Below are 17217 nucleotides of genomic sequence, written 5' to 3' on the forward strand. Positions count from 1 at the left end.
CTCGTTTTGCGGCCGCTTTTCCTCTACAACAAACCGTCATAACATACTGGAACGTTAGGTAATGTAACATCCTGTGTCTATTTAACCTCAAATACGGAAAGCTATCTATCATATAATGCATTAAGTCCTTTTGTTTAAGCGTTGTCCATTCCCGAACACTTAGTTATTATAATGTCAATGCAGCAAACAAAGCCTGTCGAGCTGTATCTAATTTTTCATCAAAAATACACTGAAGCACATAGTAGGCTACAATAAAGCCAAGGAATGTCACAATACGCTCATGTTACGCGGATCCAACAGGTAGGTATAATATATAAACTATCCTAGTACGAATACATTTTTATTAAACTACCTGAGCAAGTGAATGCGCAAGAACGTCTTAAAGCTGGACTTACCTCTAACATCTTGTTATTTATTAGTATTTTGTATTCAAACTTACCTGCGCTTTGAGGAACGAATTTACTGGAAATGGCATCAAAGCCCAATAGCTAAGCAATCGCTTTAACAAGTGACAGGGCGAATGGCTACATGATAGGGCAGCTCATACCGTAGCAAGTTAGACAGACGACTTCCTCCTCCGTCAGTAAGACCTAGTACAATTTTCTTTTCATGTAAACATCATTTAGGCTAGTAAAAGTTCAACTTCTGTCACCCATTCGTTTAATTTACATGTAAACACGATGAACCTTAAGTAAACATAAAGAACCCATATTCTAATACAGACAACTTTGGTCATGCATTAACAGGCTTGATCTGCGAAATGTATGTCAATAACCGGATAAAAACGACAAGAGCTTCAGCTATGTTTAACTACTTCGCTGGATTAAATGAAAAGACACATCTATTCAAAAAATAAGGCCATAGAGAAATGTTTATGAAACCCATACGGCTAACATATGCACTTAAGTACTGAAAACAACTTATTCCCCGTTGACAATCATTAAAAACGCAGCATTGTGTTAGATCGACCATTTAATTGCAATAATGACTACGTGACGCATTTGTAAAATCGTTAGCTATATTTCATTTAAACATTTAAAATAGACATTCTGGATGGAATCTAATTTGCAGATCGTCCTCCGTTAACAGGAACTAAGAGCCTAGAGCAGTACTGAAACTTACAGTCAAAAATTGAATTTAGATGAATAAACAAATAAAACCGAACATAACCAAACGTGTCCATCACATGTTTTCATGCACTGGTTCTTGCCCAGTGTCAGTTCCTGGTGTGGACCCGTTGATGCTCTGCTCCCTGGACCGTTGGCTCTGTTTTAGCAACTCGCTGTTCTGCGCCTTCAGTCTCTCGAGTTCACTCTCCAACTCCCGAAGACGCTGGGCTCCATCGGTTGGGGTCTCGGCTATCGCCTCTGTGTCTCCCTGGACGTTGCGCAGCCGGTTGTTCTCCTCCTCCAGTCGCGACATGCACTTCTCCAGTTCAAGGTACTCCTGCACCAGTTCTTGCTTGGACATGTTCTGGAGAGTTTCGACGTGGTATCTCTCGTAAGTCTCGGAGAAGTCCTTCTGTAGAAACTCGCCGCCTGCTTGCCCTGGTCTTCCCATACCATCGCTTCCACCATCACCTTCCTCATCCTCTTCCTCATCTTGCTCGAAACAATCTTCCTCACTGGCTGTGTCCTCGGAGCGGTTCGCACCAAAGGACCGTCGCCCGCCGAGTTCCGTGTTCAGATCCGGCTCTTCACGGTCGTGCTCGTCCATCAAGAACTGGGTAGTGTTGTATGGGGCGACGGGCAGACCTTTAGCAAACATCTCCTCTCGCACTCGCGATGCTCGTATAGTTTCTCGCTCGTCGAGTGCTTTTTTCTCTTCCCATGACAGTTTGTAATAAGGCTTCCAGCGGCGCTTCTTCTTGGATGGACGTCGCCGGTGCTTCTTTCTGCCCTGCCTTCCGTCTGGTAACCCTGGGTCAGTCACGGTTCCGGATCCACCTGAATTTCCTTGGTTCTGATTGTCCTTCTCGCTGCTGGGTAAACCGGGTGCTTTTTCAGCAACAGTTCCATCTTCTCCGGCGGCATCCCCTGCTTTCGGTTCTAGATCGCCCCGATTGTGCCCACGGCACATTGGGTGTGTGTCTCCAGAAACCAGTCCAGGACACACCTCCAGCTGATTTCTTTGCACTTGTTTCCTAGCGACGATGTCTCTCTGTTGCCCGTCTCTATGTTGCCCCCTACTGTCATCCTCCGAAATTACATCGCCTTTGGTAGTAATAAGCTCCATAACTGTACACTCCCACCTGAGAGAGAAATAAGTTTTAGGTGAGGCTTATTGTCTTTCCAAAACTGATGGGAACACTGAAACGTCTGTTACCGGTATTGAAGTTGCAACTGCTAATATTTACCTCAGTTAGTCAGTTACATTCTATCGTTCAAACTTTCGTTAAATTACATTTCGTGACGTGATTTTAAAAGGTGTTATACACTTTGACTTTAACCGACATTTTACTCTTTAACAACTCAAGCAATACAATTATAAAACAAACCTCTCCGCGTCCACTTCAATTTCGGCTACTGAATTCTTCAGCTATTTATGAGTACTATCGTTAACTCTTTCCACTCCGTCTTCAACTGTGGTTTCTCTCTGTTGGGACGAGCGCATCTCCTATCAGCGGACTCTCCTGTACGCTTCTGCTGAGGAGGAAAGGGGGGCTTGTACATTTATTACCTCCTCCAATGCAAGAGCGCATGCGGCTAGCCTGCGACGCTTTACGTTTTATGGGAGTCGTAGTTTGACAGGCAATGGTCTTCCATCCATTACATATTGTCAAAGACTACACTAACCACAAGTCTCTATTTGTTTTCAAGTCGGAACACGGCACGCCCCCTTAAAATTACCATTGGCCAGAAAGTTGTTTTCACGCATGCTACAAGATTTTGCTCCCCTAATTGGTAGATCATTGTGTCAATCACAAAGAAAGCTGTCCCAGTTACTCTTTCAGGCGCTACCATATGAATTAAAATGGGTGGAAACTTGTACTCAGGCATTTATAAAGTGTACCAAATTTTGATTAACGAAATTTTACATGACAACATAAATCCCCAAACTATTTTAAAAAACGTTCGCAATTCAGATTTTTTAATGAACTAGCTATATTTTTTACTGTAATCGTTAACAGTATAATACAGGAAAACCTAACTGCATGGAGGATATACTGCGCCCGTCAGTCACGAAGTAGTTTTTCAGAAGCATTGTTGTTGCAGAGATGTTGTTTCCATCTATGGACCAAAATAAAATGTTTCGTTTCTGCTCTACATGCTTGGATACGGTGCAATATAATCAAGTCAATATGCTTACTGCTGCGGATCCATGTTGATTTCCTTCTGCCTTGCTCGCAATTTGAGCGAATTAGAGGACAAACTTATCTGGTTAGCTAATGCCATGCCAATGGAGAATGGGCCTGGCAGTGCTCCTGGTGAAGCATCCCGCGAGCCTAGCAAACGATAGCTATCATACCTGGCATCGAAATTTACGTTACCATTTTGTCTGTTTATCAAACATGTGCCCACTAAACCAATGATACAACTTCAGTCTTTTCACACGAACTTGACACTTAAGTCCAGGCTTGGCAGTACAGAGCTAAATTTGGTTTGATAAAGAGACGTTGACGTATGAAGTTAACTAGCTAGGTGGTTAGCTTATAGCTAACACTAACTAACCAACGTAAATCAGCCATGAGTAACAATTAACGGCCACTGACGATAGAAAATCGAGTTCTTTGAAAATCCCATAGTTTATACGATTTACATTGAATAACCTGTGTCTAAAGCCCATGCTCAAACGGGGCCAATTACAATATCAAACGTGTAGCTGGCCAAGTAAACTGCCCACTGAAGTCTGTCGGTTATACTCAACTAGCTAGCTAGGTTAGCCATAACTACTCTGAAAAAACAAGCTATGGTAGCGTGACATTTTACCATTCATTTATTTAAGTGGTAGACAATGCTGTGATCGTGTATCAATGGATATGCGTATCATTAAGAGCTGCCACACGAATTTCTGGGAAATGTGTCATAAATTTGCTTTTTGATTAGCACAGCAAAGACACTAGCTCGCTAACTAGTCACATGAACTAACTATTAAGGTGTAACGTTAGTTTGTTAGCTAGCTTTCTTAGCCAGATTTAATCTGATATTTGTTGGTTGATATCAGTTTAACACGTTTTGCCAACATTGCAAACATGTTACTGTGTTTAATGCTGATATAATGGATGTACTGTTTCTTTGTGCAGCGAGGCGAGGGGCGTGTACAATTATTGTTACCAACTGAGTATTTTAACGTCAAGTACAGTTAAATCATCACCGTCTTGTTGACCTCCAGTGTGACGACTCCAACTCTCTACAAAAGCTAAAACACCCAATTCTGTCATGAACACACTACCCCGTTGCTGTGCAGGCTGTTCATTGTGCCTGCACGTATCACCCCAAAAAATTCAGGCAACATGCAGCAAAAGATTATATGATTGCAACAGAATGCAGAGGTTGATTGCGATGCACCGACACGTACACATCAGTCAACGTTTCCTTCACCTCAGCTCCTGGCTTGATCTAATCCCGTAATCCTATATGACTGCATACATGGCAGTAGTACTGACTCAGTACAGCAGCAGACACTTTATTTGATACGAACAGATGCTAACAAATCTATAAACAAACCTGGCCGATGCTCTGGGATCTGAACGATATTATTTAGATTATGTGGTAAAAGAAAACCTCTTTATTGTTGTTGGTCCCAGTGGCTTCTTACTAAACCCTGCCAGTGTTTACTTCAGTTAGGTTAAAGTGCACACAATGCAGGCCATTGTAAAGGTCAGATAAGTTCCTCCTTGGGTTGACACTGGTGCAGTAAATTCATTCAGGATGTGAAACAAACCTACTAGCGAGGAACTCCTGTCTTGACAGACATAATAACTTTTTTGAGTGTTTTTGGGAGGGGTTGCTGAAAGATGATGAAAACTCTCCAAACTTTTTGTCAGAGATTTCAGCCTGATGAAGTTGTGAGAAACTTTTAATTTCTCTGGCTTGGTTTTTCTATTTAAAAGTTTAATCTAACACTAGAGAGCTGAAGATAGTTTAGTTCCTTCCGATGTGAACACTTTTATTGTGTGTTTTTTTATTAAGCTTCATTGAAGAAACACAATGTATAAAGTGGTACACGTGCAAGGACAGAAATGAACTCACAACGAACCACTTACAGTTAAAAGACACCACCTCAACATTCTTGGCCGAATGTTTGACTTCTGAAACACGAGATGTTAAATATTGACCACCATCCATGAAATAATCAGTTGCAGGAGATTAAATGGAAAAAGTCTTTTGTTCATCCCATAGTCAAGATTGATTCCTCCTGCATACATTTTTGAAGATGGCGAATAACCACAGCCACAGTGAAATACTTTTTAGATTTTACCTGAGGCAAGCCGATCATATCCTTCACCTAAAATCTGCAACACATTTTCTTTCAATGAAAAAATGATGCAAATGGTCATGTTGGCATAACCACCCTCCTCTCCTCCACCCCCCACCCCTTTTCTATGCATCTTTCTGCAGACATCCTCATGTCGGCACATGGGGCTTCTTCCTCCTCCGCTGAAGCAGGAACATGAGCCCCTGAGCGTAGAAAGGCCACAGCAGCAGGAGCATCAGCGTGCGTCCGGACACATCAAATGGCCACCACCAGTCGCTCTGGGTAGAGAAGGGGTGTATTGTTATGTATTGAGACAAAGGAGCGTTTTAAAAACAGAGCCAGAGCTGGGGACAGACGAGTTCTACTGTGGCTAGAGACTGAAGGAATCAAGGTCCCAAACACAAACAACTGCACTCTCTCTCACACGCACACACTCACACAACATCTGTGCGTGGCCTAATGAGCAAATCATTTCTTTATGCATCTAATTATGTATGCTCCCTCTATTACATATCTGATTACATATTAAATCCACAAATCACAAATAATTAAATTGCCCCTTACAGATAATTACATTTGAAATAGAAATGTCATATCAACAGAGGCCCTTCAGTTCTCTCGTCTGCTACTTGAGGACAGGAGCTTAGCACAGTGTGACATAAAGTTTGCTTTCTGAACCAAGTACCTGCTGGTGAACCTCTGTTTCATTTGCTGGTAGAAGTGTCTGAGTCCTCCAGCTTGAACTCTGAACCTAAAACACACACACACACACTCACAGTGTGAGAAAAGCTATTTGAAACAGGACAGGAGAGAACAGAGCTGGAATGAGAGCTTCAATTCCTTGGAGAGTTCTGCCTGAAAATCTTCAAACCAGACCTACAGGAGATGGGAAGACCCAGCCAATCATTAACAGACTCACCATTTATCTAAGCAGCAGACCAGTCCTGGCCAAACATTATTTTAATGACTCCCCAGTGATGTAACGATGGACAGAAAAGTAATTTCTTGAAGACTGTAACATGCAAGATTTTCTGTTGCTGATGAATCTTTTGGATTCTGTCTTGTCAATAGCACTGTGTAGGGTACACTACCAATATGTATTTGTAGGATACACACCATGTGGTGTCATTTTCCACTTTCCCAATGCACTGGCATTGACAACACAAGTTGGAACAGCAAAGGAATGGGAGTGGGCATCAAGGTGAACCATAAGAAATGAATGGCAGACCTGGTGGTTCACTGTCCTGTCCTTAGAGCTGGATGTCTTAGGTGTACCTCTGCGCTGCATTTGAGTAGCGTGCCAGAGATAAACTGAATGCAAAACAAGTACAACTAATTGGGAGTCTATTTTCCAAAAGCATCGCTGTTCCTCAATCATTGTAATTGGACAAATAAGGTGGAGTTTGCGATTTGGTTTTGGTTTCATGGAAGGTTGTTGATATTGGAGCTCAACAGCCCATCAAATTACACCCCTGCCTTCAATGCTCCTGAAGCACCGTGTTGATTGGCTGGGATTATATAATGCTAGATCCGAGCCACTGTGTTTGTTTCCCACTTATAGAGCCAGGACTGTGTGTTTAAAAGACTCTGGTATCCGTACAACACTGAACAGACAGCCAGAGGACTGTGAGGAGCTCAATTGAACTAGAATTGTAGACTGTACCTTTAAAAGGGTTCAAAATGATAACTCATATCATCTACTACAGCTACCTTAATCCTGAGAAAGCAAACACTTTCCTTGTCAAAAGTACTTCCCAGTTAATGTCTCACACTTGCCTACCTGCCGAGCAAGAGGCAACATTTTCTCATAGAAGCATTTAGTGGTCAATAAATTCAGACACTTTTGACACAAAGCCAGAAAGGCGCTGTGATGAACCAATGAACCCTCGATTTGCCATTCAGCGACTCTACACCCTGATCCACTTACATTCATGAGGCTATGGCAGTTTTGGGAAGCACTGCTAGGTCTGAGAGCTAGGAGAGATCAGCTGCAGTGGGGATTTTACCTTGTGAGCGCTAAAGCAGAAGCACACATCTTAAGTAGGAGCATGTGACAATACTTCTGATGCCTGTGTGGCTGGTTTCACTATATTCTTAAAGTGACATTACCTGATGAAAGGAAACTGATTGATTTGAAAGCACTGTTAGATGTTTTGGGTTATTGTTGTTGTTGTCAGGTCTCCAGGCCTGAAGAGGAACAGTCATTAAGGTTCAATCATAAAACCTGCAATCAGGTCAGCGCACCACTGGTCGGGTCATCACAACCAGCTTCATATTGTCAACTAGTTACTCAACTGTAGCACCTCACATGTAATCTTCACCTTGGGTGTTCATTTCCAACTCTGTTACCTGGTTCTGTCAGACAGGACTGAAACATGCTATTAACCAGGGGCCGTATTCACAAAGCTTTTCATCTTACCACTAAGAGTGCTCCTAACTTGCGCTAAAACATTTTACGTAGGAGTAATTTCTTAAAAGTGATTCACAACGCCTCTGAGACCTACTCATACTAAGGATAATACAAACTCCTAAGCTTAAGATAAAAGCACCGTTGCTATGGATGACGTCGATTCTCATGCACGAGTTTAGAAGGGGCGAGGACGGTGATTGGTTGTTGACAGGCTCTCTCATTAAAAACTAATTTGTGACGTCCCTCTAACAATCCCACTATATCAACTGAAAATAAGAGAATAAGCTAGGCTTCAAATTAAGTCATATTAAATAGTTATGGACAGTGCAGTTAGCAGAATGCACACGCATGATGACAAGTTTGTGCATCCAACGGGAATGACACTTTGCACGTTAAGAGAAAAAGAAAGCGATCAATATAAAATATGGCAATTGCATGTAATCAAGGCAGTAATAATTAAAGCACCCAGCAAACTGTTAGGCTATTATATTTCCAGCCCTTGACCACTTCAAATATCAGCACATACGGCCCTTCAAGCGAAACGAAACGTAGCCTAAGCGAAAGCCTACTGGTCCCAGGACCAATAGCCACTGTCACCCCAGCGGCATCCAGCTGGTAAGTTCTCAAAAACCTGCTGCAGACCGCTCTCCGTTGAAATGCACGAGTCATCGGTACATCCAGGCCACGGTGGTAGAAAACGTCCTCATCTTTTGATGGGGCAATTATTGTAATGTGTGTCCCGTCACTGGACATTCCTGCGATCGCCATGGAATTTATTTTGATCTTGTGTAATTGGCGATTGTCCAAAGGCAACTGGATAAACTGTTGGATGATGTGGGGTCTACAGTGCGTTGATAGTTTGATGAATTAAACGGCTGACTGATGACTCCCAGTGTCGTCATTTGCGTTTTCCGCGAAGCCAAATAGGCTATCTTTATGTTTCCAAACATTTCACTTCGGGACACATCGTTGTTTAAAGGCGTCATTGCATCCCGCGCTAATTCTACGACAATATTAATACCTTCACGTTTTAAGCAATGTCTTTTATCAATTCCAAGTCGGCTGCAGCCATCTTACGATTTTTTGTGAATAAGTCTTAGTGACTTAGGAGTCCTCATGAGGAGTTTTAAGCCGTCTTAGACTTAGGTGCTACTTTTAGGGATAAAATACTTTGTGAATTGCTCTTAGTAAAATAAAATAGGAGTCCTAAATTTAAGACTGACACGCCCATTATTTTTAGGAGTTTCTCCTAAATTCGCCACTTGTGAGCTACTTTTAACCCTAAGATTCTTTGTGAATACGGCCCCAGGAGTGTGTTTTTTTACAAAAAGGAAAGGAAAATTGACAATTTTGCAGGGAATTTTGAAAGGAATGATTGTCACTCTTCAGGCATTATGTTCATGAGTAAAAGTTCATTATTTTGAGCCAATACTACTAATGATTCATATATTGCAAGATGGCTTAAACAGTAATACAGCATAACTATGTCACAGACAGTGCTTTAACAGGAGGCTTTGAAAGATGCCACCTTGACTCTTACGTTGGCTGCAGCAAGGCCCTCCACCACCTCCAAGCGCTCCATCACGCTCTGCATGTCCTCCCGGAGCCTCTGTAACGCCAGCATGATCTGCTGCTGCACCTGGGCCTCCTGCAGCCGGTTCGAGCCCCCCGAGCCGTCCTCTCCCCCACCCCCCACGCCACCAGGCACACGGTTTGCGTGCTGAGCATCGCGCTCAGGACCCCCTCCTGCATAAAGCACACACACACACATACACACACAGATATAGATGCATATAGATAGATTTACAGTATATAACAGAAGTAAGTACACCCCTGTGCAATATCACATGAATGTCAAATTATTCAAAATCGTATCACTTTACAATAATTGGAATAATTGAAACAGTAGGGTGTTTGTGCTTATGTAAAATTAAAAGTAACAGTTTACATTTACTATTTTAAAAGTACAGGCCCCACAGTAGGAACCCAAAAGTCAATACACCTTTCTGTTCTGCCAACAATTTTCTTCACAGGAGGGGTTGTGATGCTCTACCAATCTCCCAATATATACCCCAAAGGTGTTCTATTGAGTTCAAGTCAGGTGACATACTGGGCTAGGTCATAGTTTCCCCTTTTTTCCTCTTTAGGAACTCTTGCATTATTTTGGCAGTGTGCTTTGGATCGTTATCATGCTGGAATATTCCTCTTCTGCCAAGCATCTGGAGTCTGGGAGTCAACTTGTCAGCCAGTATTTCAGCATATCCACAGGTATTCATGCTGCCATCTATAAATCTCATCTCCCAAACTACTTTTGCACTTATGCATCCCGATATCATCTCACTCCCACTTCCATGGTTCACTGTCCAGACTATGCATTCACTGTGGCGAATCTGAGCCAAACAAATTAATCTGGGTCTCATCTGACCAAAGAATGTGCTCCCAATATTTATCAGGTTTCTTTTCATGTCCTTAAGCTAAATTTAATGTTTCAGCTTTATGCCGAAGAGCAAGCAAGGTTTTTTTTCTTGGACGCTGTCCATAGAGGTTGACTCCATTGATGACCACCAAGTCTGAAGCATTGGCCCATCTGATTTTCAGAGCTAGATTGTGCTAGATTCTAGAAGTGGCTCGTATTTTTGCTGCTGCAGCTGTGTTTCGACTGATTTTTGGTCACCGATCTTTCAGTATCCCTTTCCATCTTTGTGAAGTTCAGATCCGATTTTTCAATTCCTCTAGCAAGTCATTTACATGCGGAGCTTGATGTAGACATGCACAACATTGAGAAAGTTCTTGTATTCGCAGGTCCTTATAACCATGTTCATGCACTTAGGCTAATTGGAACTTTTGTGTCGTGATCACAGGTGTATTAACTTTTGTTGCATTGAATTTTTTACTTTTAAAGCCTGTATTTTCAATATAGCCTTAAGTCTTACAGTCTAAGTATTTGCTTTTGATTGTTCATACGAGGATATACTCTACTTGTCAACTTAAAAATGCATGAATGAGAGGTGATACGATATTGAATCATTGGACATTTAAGTCCATTGGACAGGGGTGTGCTCACTTCTGGTGTATACTGTACATACACAACAAAGTGCCTATAAGCATCATATAAATCCATCTCTATACCGTCTACTTCCTATCTCATCGATTCACCCCAAACCAAAATCTCTCCTGATCCTTTTTGAATGCTAGATACCACAGTCATATATAATCAAGGCAGTTTGGAGAGCAGTTATTAGCTGGCTCTCCACTCATTTGCATCTTTTATGTTCATTTGTGAAATTTCAGCTGAACAAAGTGTGAATCAGTGTGCATTTTTATCAGCTGTGTTATGCAAATAAAAAATGGACACTTAGTCAAGGGTGGAGTTGTGAACAGCTGTGGGATCAAAATGTAACGTTGTCAGGGCAACTTTAGCGGAAACACCTGATAAACATGTTTCCATTAACCTTGGGCGCATTATAACCCTTAATTAATCCAATCCCTCTAGCTAATTGAATGCTTGTTCACATTAGAAGACTAGAAGCAAATATCAAGCATTTCCATTCAGGATTTGTTATTCTAATGGTCAAAAGGCACATTAAAAGGTTGGATTGAAATCCAGCTATTGTCTTGGACTGACCCATGGGTTCCCTAGCGGGTTGCCTGGCAGCATCTCTCCTTGAATCCCTCTTCCTGATGGGGGGGCCTCGCCCCTCCCCTCCACCCTCGCCACCTTGTCCAGCGCCCACCTCTGTAACCCGGGAGACAGGTGCCACGTGGTGCCCTGGGTTATCACTGGGTTCAGAGTGTGCCAGCCTATTGTCGAGATTGTCTGGCATGGACACACACTGTACAAATACACACACACAAACACACACACACACCCACGAAAGAAATAAAGAGGTGAAAATTGCATGATGGGTCACATTCCCTCTGAAAAGGACAGGTGATTTATCTTCTCCATTCGCACGCGTGAGGGTAAGGGGGCAACCTCAGACTCCATCCCTACCTTGCCACTGTCCAGCTGCTCCACCGTGTCACAGTAGATCTCGCTCTCCGAGTCGCTGGTTAACACCAGGCCCTCCGAGGAAACAGGCTCTGCAGACATAACAAAAAAGTCTCTATTGGGTGGCAGAAATGTTTCAGAAATGACAACCGTGTGACAGTGTTGCACAAATCCACATCTATTTTCAAGACTTGCCGTTTCAAAAGTAATCAATTTGTTGCCATGGGATGTGACCCACTGCCTGGATTGCTCTGGCTGAGCAGGGCAAGTTGATTTACAGTTTACATCCATGTGCTAAGCCCTCTCAACAAACAAACCTTTCCGACTGTTATCAATGAACATCTGTACATGGCCATTTCTAACGGGAATTTCCTCTACACTTGTAATACTTACATTCATTCATTGACATTGACACTTTTATCCAAAGCTACTTATATATCAAGTGGACTATACATGTTATCAGTGTGTGTGCTCCCTGTGCATCCATATCAGCAGAAATATAAGCAAAGGAAGTCACCCTCCATGGTGAATATCCATGCAAATATATAAGCATGTGTTTTGAGTTTTATGTCTTTCAGTTTGCAAACATCTTTCACTATTTGTACAGACACACCGTGAAATAGTAAGATCTTAGGTAAGAGGATATCACTTCCTACATCAGATTGACAGTCCATCAAACGATGTCTAAAAGCCTAGAACCAGGCGTTATGACAGACACGCGTCCAATCTCCAACCGACATGCTGTGTCTCACACAAAAGGAGCTCTGATAAAAAAGGAAGCATTTCGGCAGCCCTCTGGCCGGCTTAGTGAAGCGCAGACTGCTCTGCTTCCACCCACCCAGTTTTTCTCCCTCTTTCTCCCTCTCCCTCCCCCTCTTTCTCCCTTTCTCTCTCCCTCCCTCTCTAGCTCAGGGCTCATTTGGAATTGAACAGATAAATGGTAGATGGCTACAGCTGCTGATACAACCCATTCAGCCTGAAGAGGCAAACTGGGAGACGGAAGTTAACACGTTTAACACTACAGTTCGTTTTTGATCCCCCAGAGTTCGAATATGCCATAGCGAGTAGAGCGCAACACCTTCAGTATCTGAGCTTCCTCTGTGTTTTCAAAAGCCAGCTCAAATGGCTGTATGAGTGAAACTACACTGCAGCATGCAAAACACTTCTTCTTAATGCACTGTATGTCTCCAGCTATTCACTCCACACAGATGTCTATGTGGTCGCCATAGCTTCCCTGTCATTCTCACCAGGCTCCTGGGACTGGGTGCTGTGATCCCTCTCAGCCACGCTGTGCTCTGAGGTGACAGTAAGGGAGACCTCTTCTTCATGGTCCTGGTCTGGAGCTGCAGGGTCCTGGGGACTCGGATCCTGCTCTGTCTCGGTGAGGTTTGGGGTCTGGTCATTGGCATTGATGTCTGAAGACACACACAGACACACAGACACAGACACAGACACAGACACAGACACAGACACAGACACAGACACACACACACACACACACACACACACACACACACACACACACACACACACACACACACACACACACACACACACACACACACACACACACAGTGTTGACCTCCAAGGAAATTGATAGTGTTTCAAATAACCATATTTTGTTTCAGGCTTTTTCATTTTCTTTCTGACATTAACTTTCTCACATTCAGGGTGGCATGATTAGAAGTGATTTGTGTTGATGTGTATATACAACACAGGCAAACTGACCAACTTCAAGTGTAAGCAGCGACTCCGGTGGTCGAGGCATGTCATGGATAACCTTATAGAGCGGCTCAAAATAGTGGAAAAAAGATGCCGTCTTCTCATCCATCGGCATAGTGTTGATAACCTGCGAACACACCACCAAAAATGTAAACAGCATTTCCCTTTTGACAGGCAACCGGCAATCACCGGCCGAGCCGCTCCGAGCGAACAGACTCCCCTAGGGTGTGTTTGCTTATTACCCAAGGACACGAGGGTTTGTCTGCAGCACTCTATGGTAATCATTTACTCAAGCATTTCCTGTGGTATTCCAATAGCAACAGCCAATACTACACTGGTCCATTCTCTTCCATGGGTCAGAGGGAGGGTGAGAGAGAAAGAGAGAGAAGAGAGAGAGAGAGTGTGTGTGTGTGTGTGTGTTTTTTTTTTGGTACCTCCTGTGCTACTTTCTTCATCTCGTCGACATAGGAAGCCATGGCCGTTTCGCTGTTCATGTCTCCCAGGCGGTTCCAAGCATCCCTTGAAACAGATACAGCAGGGTATGGTTGTATTATTTAGTAGAATATGGGAAAAAAGCGTGTAGGCATGGGGTAGAAATCGAAACTAAATATGGAAAGGAGTTAGGCCGGCTTAAGCAACAGTGAACAAGGAAAAGGGTAGATGTCTGCATTCTTCATTTTAGCTCTAATAATGTGTAATAATAATAATAATGATAACAAGTGAAATGCTTCGACCCCCCAGGATTTCTGGCCAGTATTGCACTCCATGTTGAGTAACAGACCTAACATGTGTTATGTATTTGCAAATAAGGAAGTTAACAAACCAAGAATATAGTTTAATACAGTATGTACTTATCTCTTGGAGTTGTCATGGATAACCATCCCATTCAGTGCGGGCAGTCCAAGAGACTTCTATACTAATACATCCAAGTCTCACCAATGCCAATGGATAGTGTTTGTTTGATAAAATAACCACAACCGGGACCAAACGCCAAATCTCCACTGTGGCAGAAATCCTGACTCAGGACCCCCAGTATTAACTCTAAGGAGAGTCTGGATTCGGGGGTTGGGGGGGTATTCAGCGGCAGTGTGTTTCACTGAAAACTGGTAACTTCAAATTCACAAAAGCATCACAAGAGAGATCAGTGAAGCCCAATTCATACCACAGTGACAAAATCCGTTGACATATCAAACACTGCAGTCAATGCCTTCACTTGAATTTGGTCTTCACGAATGTGTCCACTGTGATTATAATTAAGAACATATACAGAGTAAAAAAACAACAACACAATGTTACTTTATTTCATATATTAGTATAAAATGTTGCTTTATCAAACTCTTATCTGCCTTTTCACCTCCAAATCGCGAACCAGTCAGGTACAGTATGTGTTCATACTCATATCAGTGACCTTGAATGTAGACTTTTGTAAAGAATAAAGAAAAAAAAGAACCCATATCAGAAATATATATATTATGTGGTTCCTTTAAATTAAAAGAGGATTCAGGCAGGCTTCAAAAGGTAGATGAAAACAAGAGGAAAAAGCAAGCAGACTTTTGATAGGTTTGTTCATCTTGTACATTGACCTCATGCCTTTTATTGAGCTGTCTTTTGTTGTGCTTCAAAGTGCTTTATGACTTGAGTTGCCGGACTGCGCTTTTTACATGTACTGGTTAACTGGACTGGTTGCACATTTGGCAGTGCTTATGTGATGAAACAAACACATTGTATTTGGCATTTGGCAACACAAGATAGTGAAAACAGCGTAAGCAAATGGAAACCTGGCAACCGCATGCTAGGAATAAAGTGCACATTAGATTAGATTAAATCATGTTCATTGATGTCTGCATCACTGCAGTTATTGGTTACATGTTGTCTACCACACCCCACCCTCCAGCCTGGGGTTAGCAGACCACATGTGCATGCATTACTGTGCTACTCATTGTAGTTTCATCTTCCATATTTTGCGTTGGAGTTATACACAGGAAAATATGTTAAATTCCTTAAAATGTAATTGCTGTTGGTTAGGGACTTCCCACAGTGGTCAATCCCCTCACTGCATGAACTGATATCCAGCAACACAACCTAACCTAACTAGTATAACTGCTCACTTCTTTCTTAGTCTGCCTGGTTTGTTCTTGCTGTTCACCAGCTGCATGATGCCCCCCATTCTGTGCAATGAGGATTCATTATAGTTAGAGGCATCATTAATGAGCACTGATTAAAATCATAGCCAGGGTCAAGATCAACTACTCCCCATACCTTGCTGACCTCCTAAAGAACTTGTGGAACAAAGCCCCATAATTCCCAGCACTACCTGTTAATCCCACACTTGATTTGTCTAAGTTATTATAGGTTTATTAGGTTAGTATAGGTTATTATATGTGTATTATATGTTTAGCATATTGTACTTTATATGTATTTTGTATATTTAAGGTAGGTATATGTAGGTGTATTATATGTTTATCATATGTGGAACTTATGTTCAGAGTATATGTTATGTTATATTATGTAATGTTAGTAAGGTTGCTGTGCGGTGTCTTGTCTTAAGAATTTAGAAGTCTGACTCTGTTTTGTTAGTCTAGCAGCATCAGAGTGAACCCCTATTCTGACTATTCTTAGACTCTTTAACCCACCTCTCTTATCGGTCTATTTGCTCTGATATGGTTAAATAGTCTAATTCACCCAATTCCAATGTCAGCAACTCCAAAAGGGCCTGTGGCATTTGACCATTCCTGCCTCTCTCACCATTTATAGCGTCCCACGGGATCCCAGAACCCAGGTCGTGACACCGTGCAGGGTCCACACACAGCTTGTTTGTAGAGTCCATAGAAACGCAACATCACCTCATATGAGGGTCTGTAAGAACCTGTGAAATCGTTTGTAGAGCCAGTTTGAATTAACTGCACAGACATGACCACTTCGCTGTAGGACTACAAAACTCTTTTAGTCTTTTTTAACAGCATTAACAAATGTAGTACTGAAATCCCTAAAGGACTTCAAAATATGTTCAATTATGTAAACTCAACCACAGGACAATGGCCATTTGTAAACCCTTACCATTTTTGGGGAGATTGTGTATGACGTCGACAGATGCCTGAAATTGCCCGTGATGGTCTCCCGATTCAGCCATCTTTAGGGCTGGCATCAGAGTCCGCAACGTAACAACGCCAAATCACAGTTGTTTATGGCTCTCCGGACCTTGGAAAGTCAAATCCGGAAGACTAATTAAAATGGGAATGAAACTACAGTTCCCAAGTGTCAGTTATTGACAGTACACGACACATTTCCTTGCCGTAGTAGCCCTGTACCATACAGCAATGAACTAGCACAACAATGTTTATTGACTCAACCTGAATGTTTAAATGACTCAACCAGCACTACCACACCTTAGAGGCCGACTGGGCAGTATTTAATTGGGTTGAGTTTTTAACACTCACCTTGAATACAATCCTGTCCCTGTAGGCTACTTCCGTCATGACATGGCTTCAATAATCATATTTCCAAAGGATAACCAACTTATCTACGATATTTGTGTATCTTGTGCACATACTTCATAGATACATAAAGTGCATAAACATACGAGACAACTTTTTGTTTCGGTTATTTCTGGCACCGCTACTTGACACAAGATTTACTTCCGTGTTATATCACGTGATATCTGGTATGGTGGCATGTG

At 42.3% G+C, this 17217-nt stretch overlaps 2 protein-coding genes across 2 annotated transcripts; both read right to left on the reverse strand.

Moving 5' to 3' along the window:
• Positions 1-633: 633 nt before the first annotated feature.
• On the reverse strand, positions 634-2635 carry hexim1 (HEXIM P-TEFb complex subunit 1). Its single transcript, XM_080834476.1, has 2 exons — positions 2498-2635; positions 634-2251 (listed from the first exon to the last, which is right to left on the reverse strand). Exon 2 carries the CDS (start codon positions 2233-2235, stop codon positions 1183-1185), a length of 1053 nt encoding a protein of 350 aa, XP_080690602.1. The 5' UTR covers positions 2236-2251; positions 2498-2635; the 3' UTR covers positions 634-1182.
• Positions 2636-5110: 2475 nt separating this feature from the next.
• On the reverse strand, positions 5111-17164 carry acbd4 (acyl-CoA binding domain containing 4). The gene is made up of 11 exons (XM_080836070.1): positions 16979-17164; positions 16599-16739; positions 16287-16407; positions 13976-14060; positions 13548-13668; positions 13067-13234; positions 11823-11911; positions 11454-11661; positions 9369-9574; positions 6104-6169; positions 5111-5696 (listed from the first exon to the last, which is right to left on the reverse strand). The coding sequence occupies exons 2-11, from the start codon at positions 16684-16686 to the stop codon at positions 5568-5570; spliced, it is 1281 nt and encodes a 426-aa protein (XP_080692196.1). The 5' UTR covers positions 16687-16739; positions 16979-17164; the 3' UTR covers positions 5111-5567.
• Between the last annotated feature and the right edge of the window lie 53 nt (positions 17165-17217).

This window comes from Sprattus sprattus (genome assembly GCF_963457725.1).
Source record: "Sprattus sprattus genome assembly, chromosome: 3".
In the NCBI taxonomy this organism is placed as follows: domain Eukaryota; kingdom Metazoa; phylum Chordata; class Actinopteri; order Clupeiformes; family Clupeidae; genus Sprattus; species Sprattus sprattus.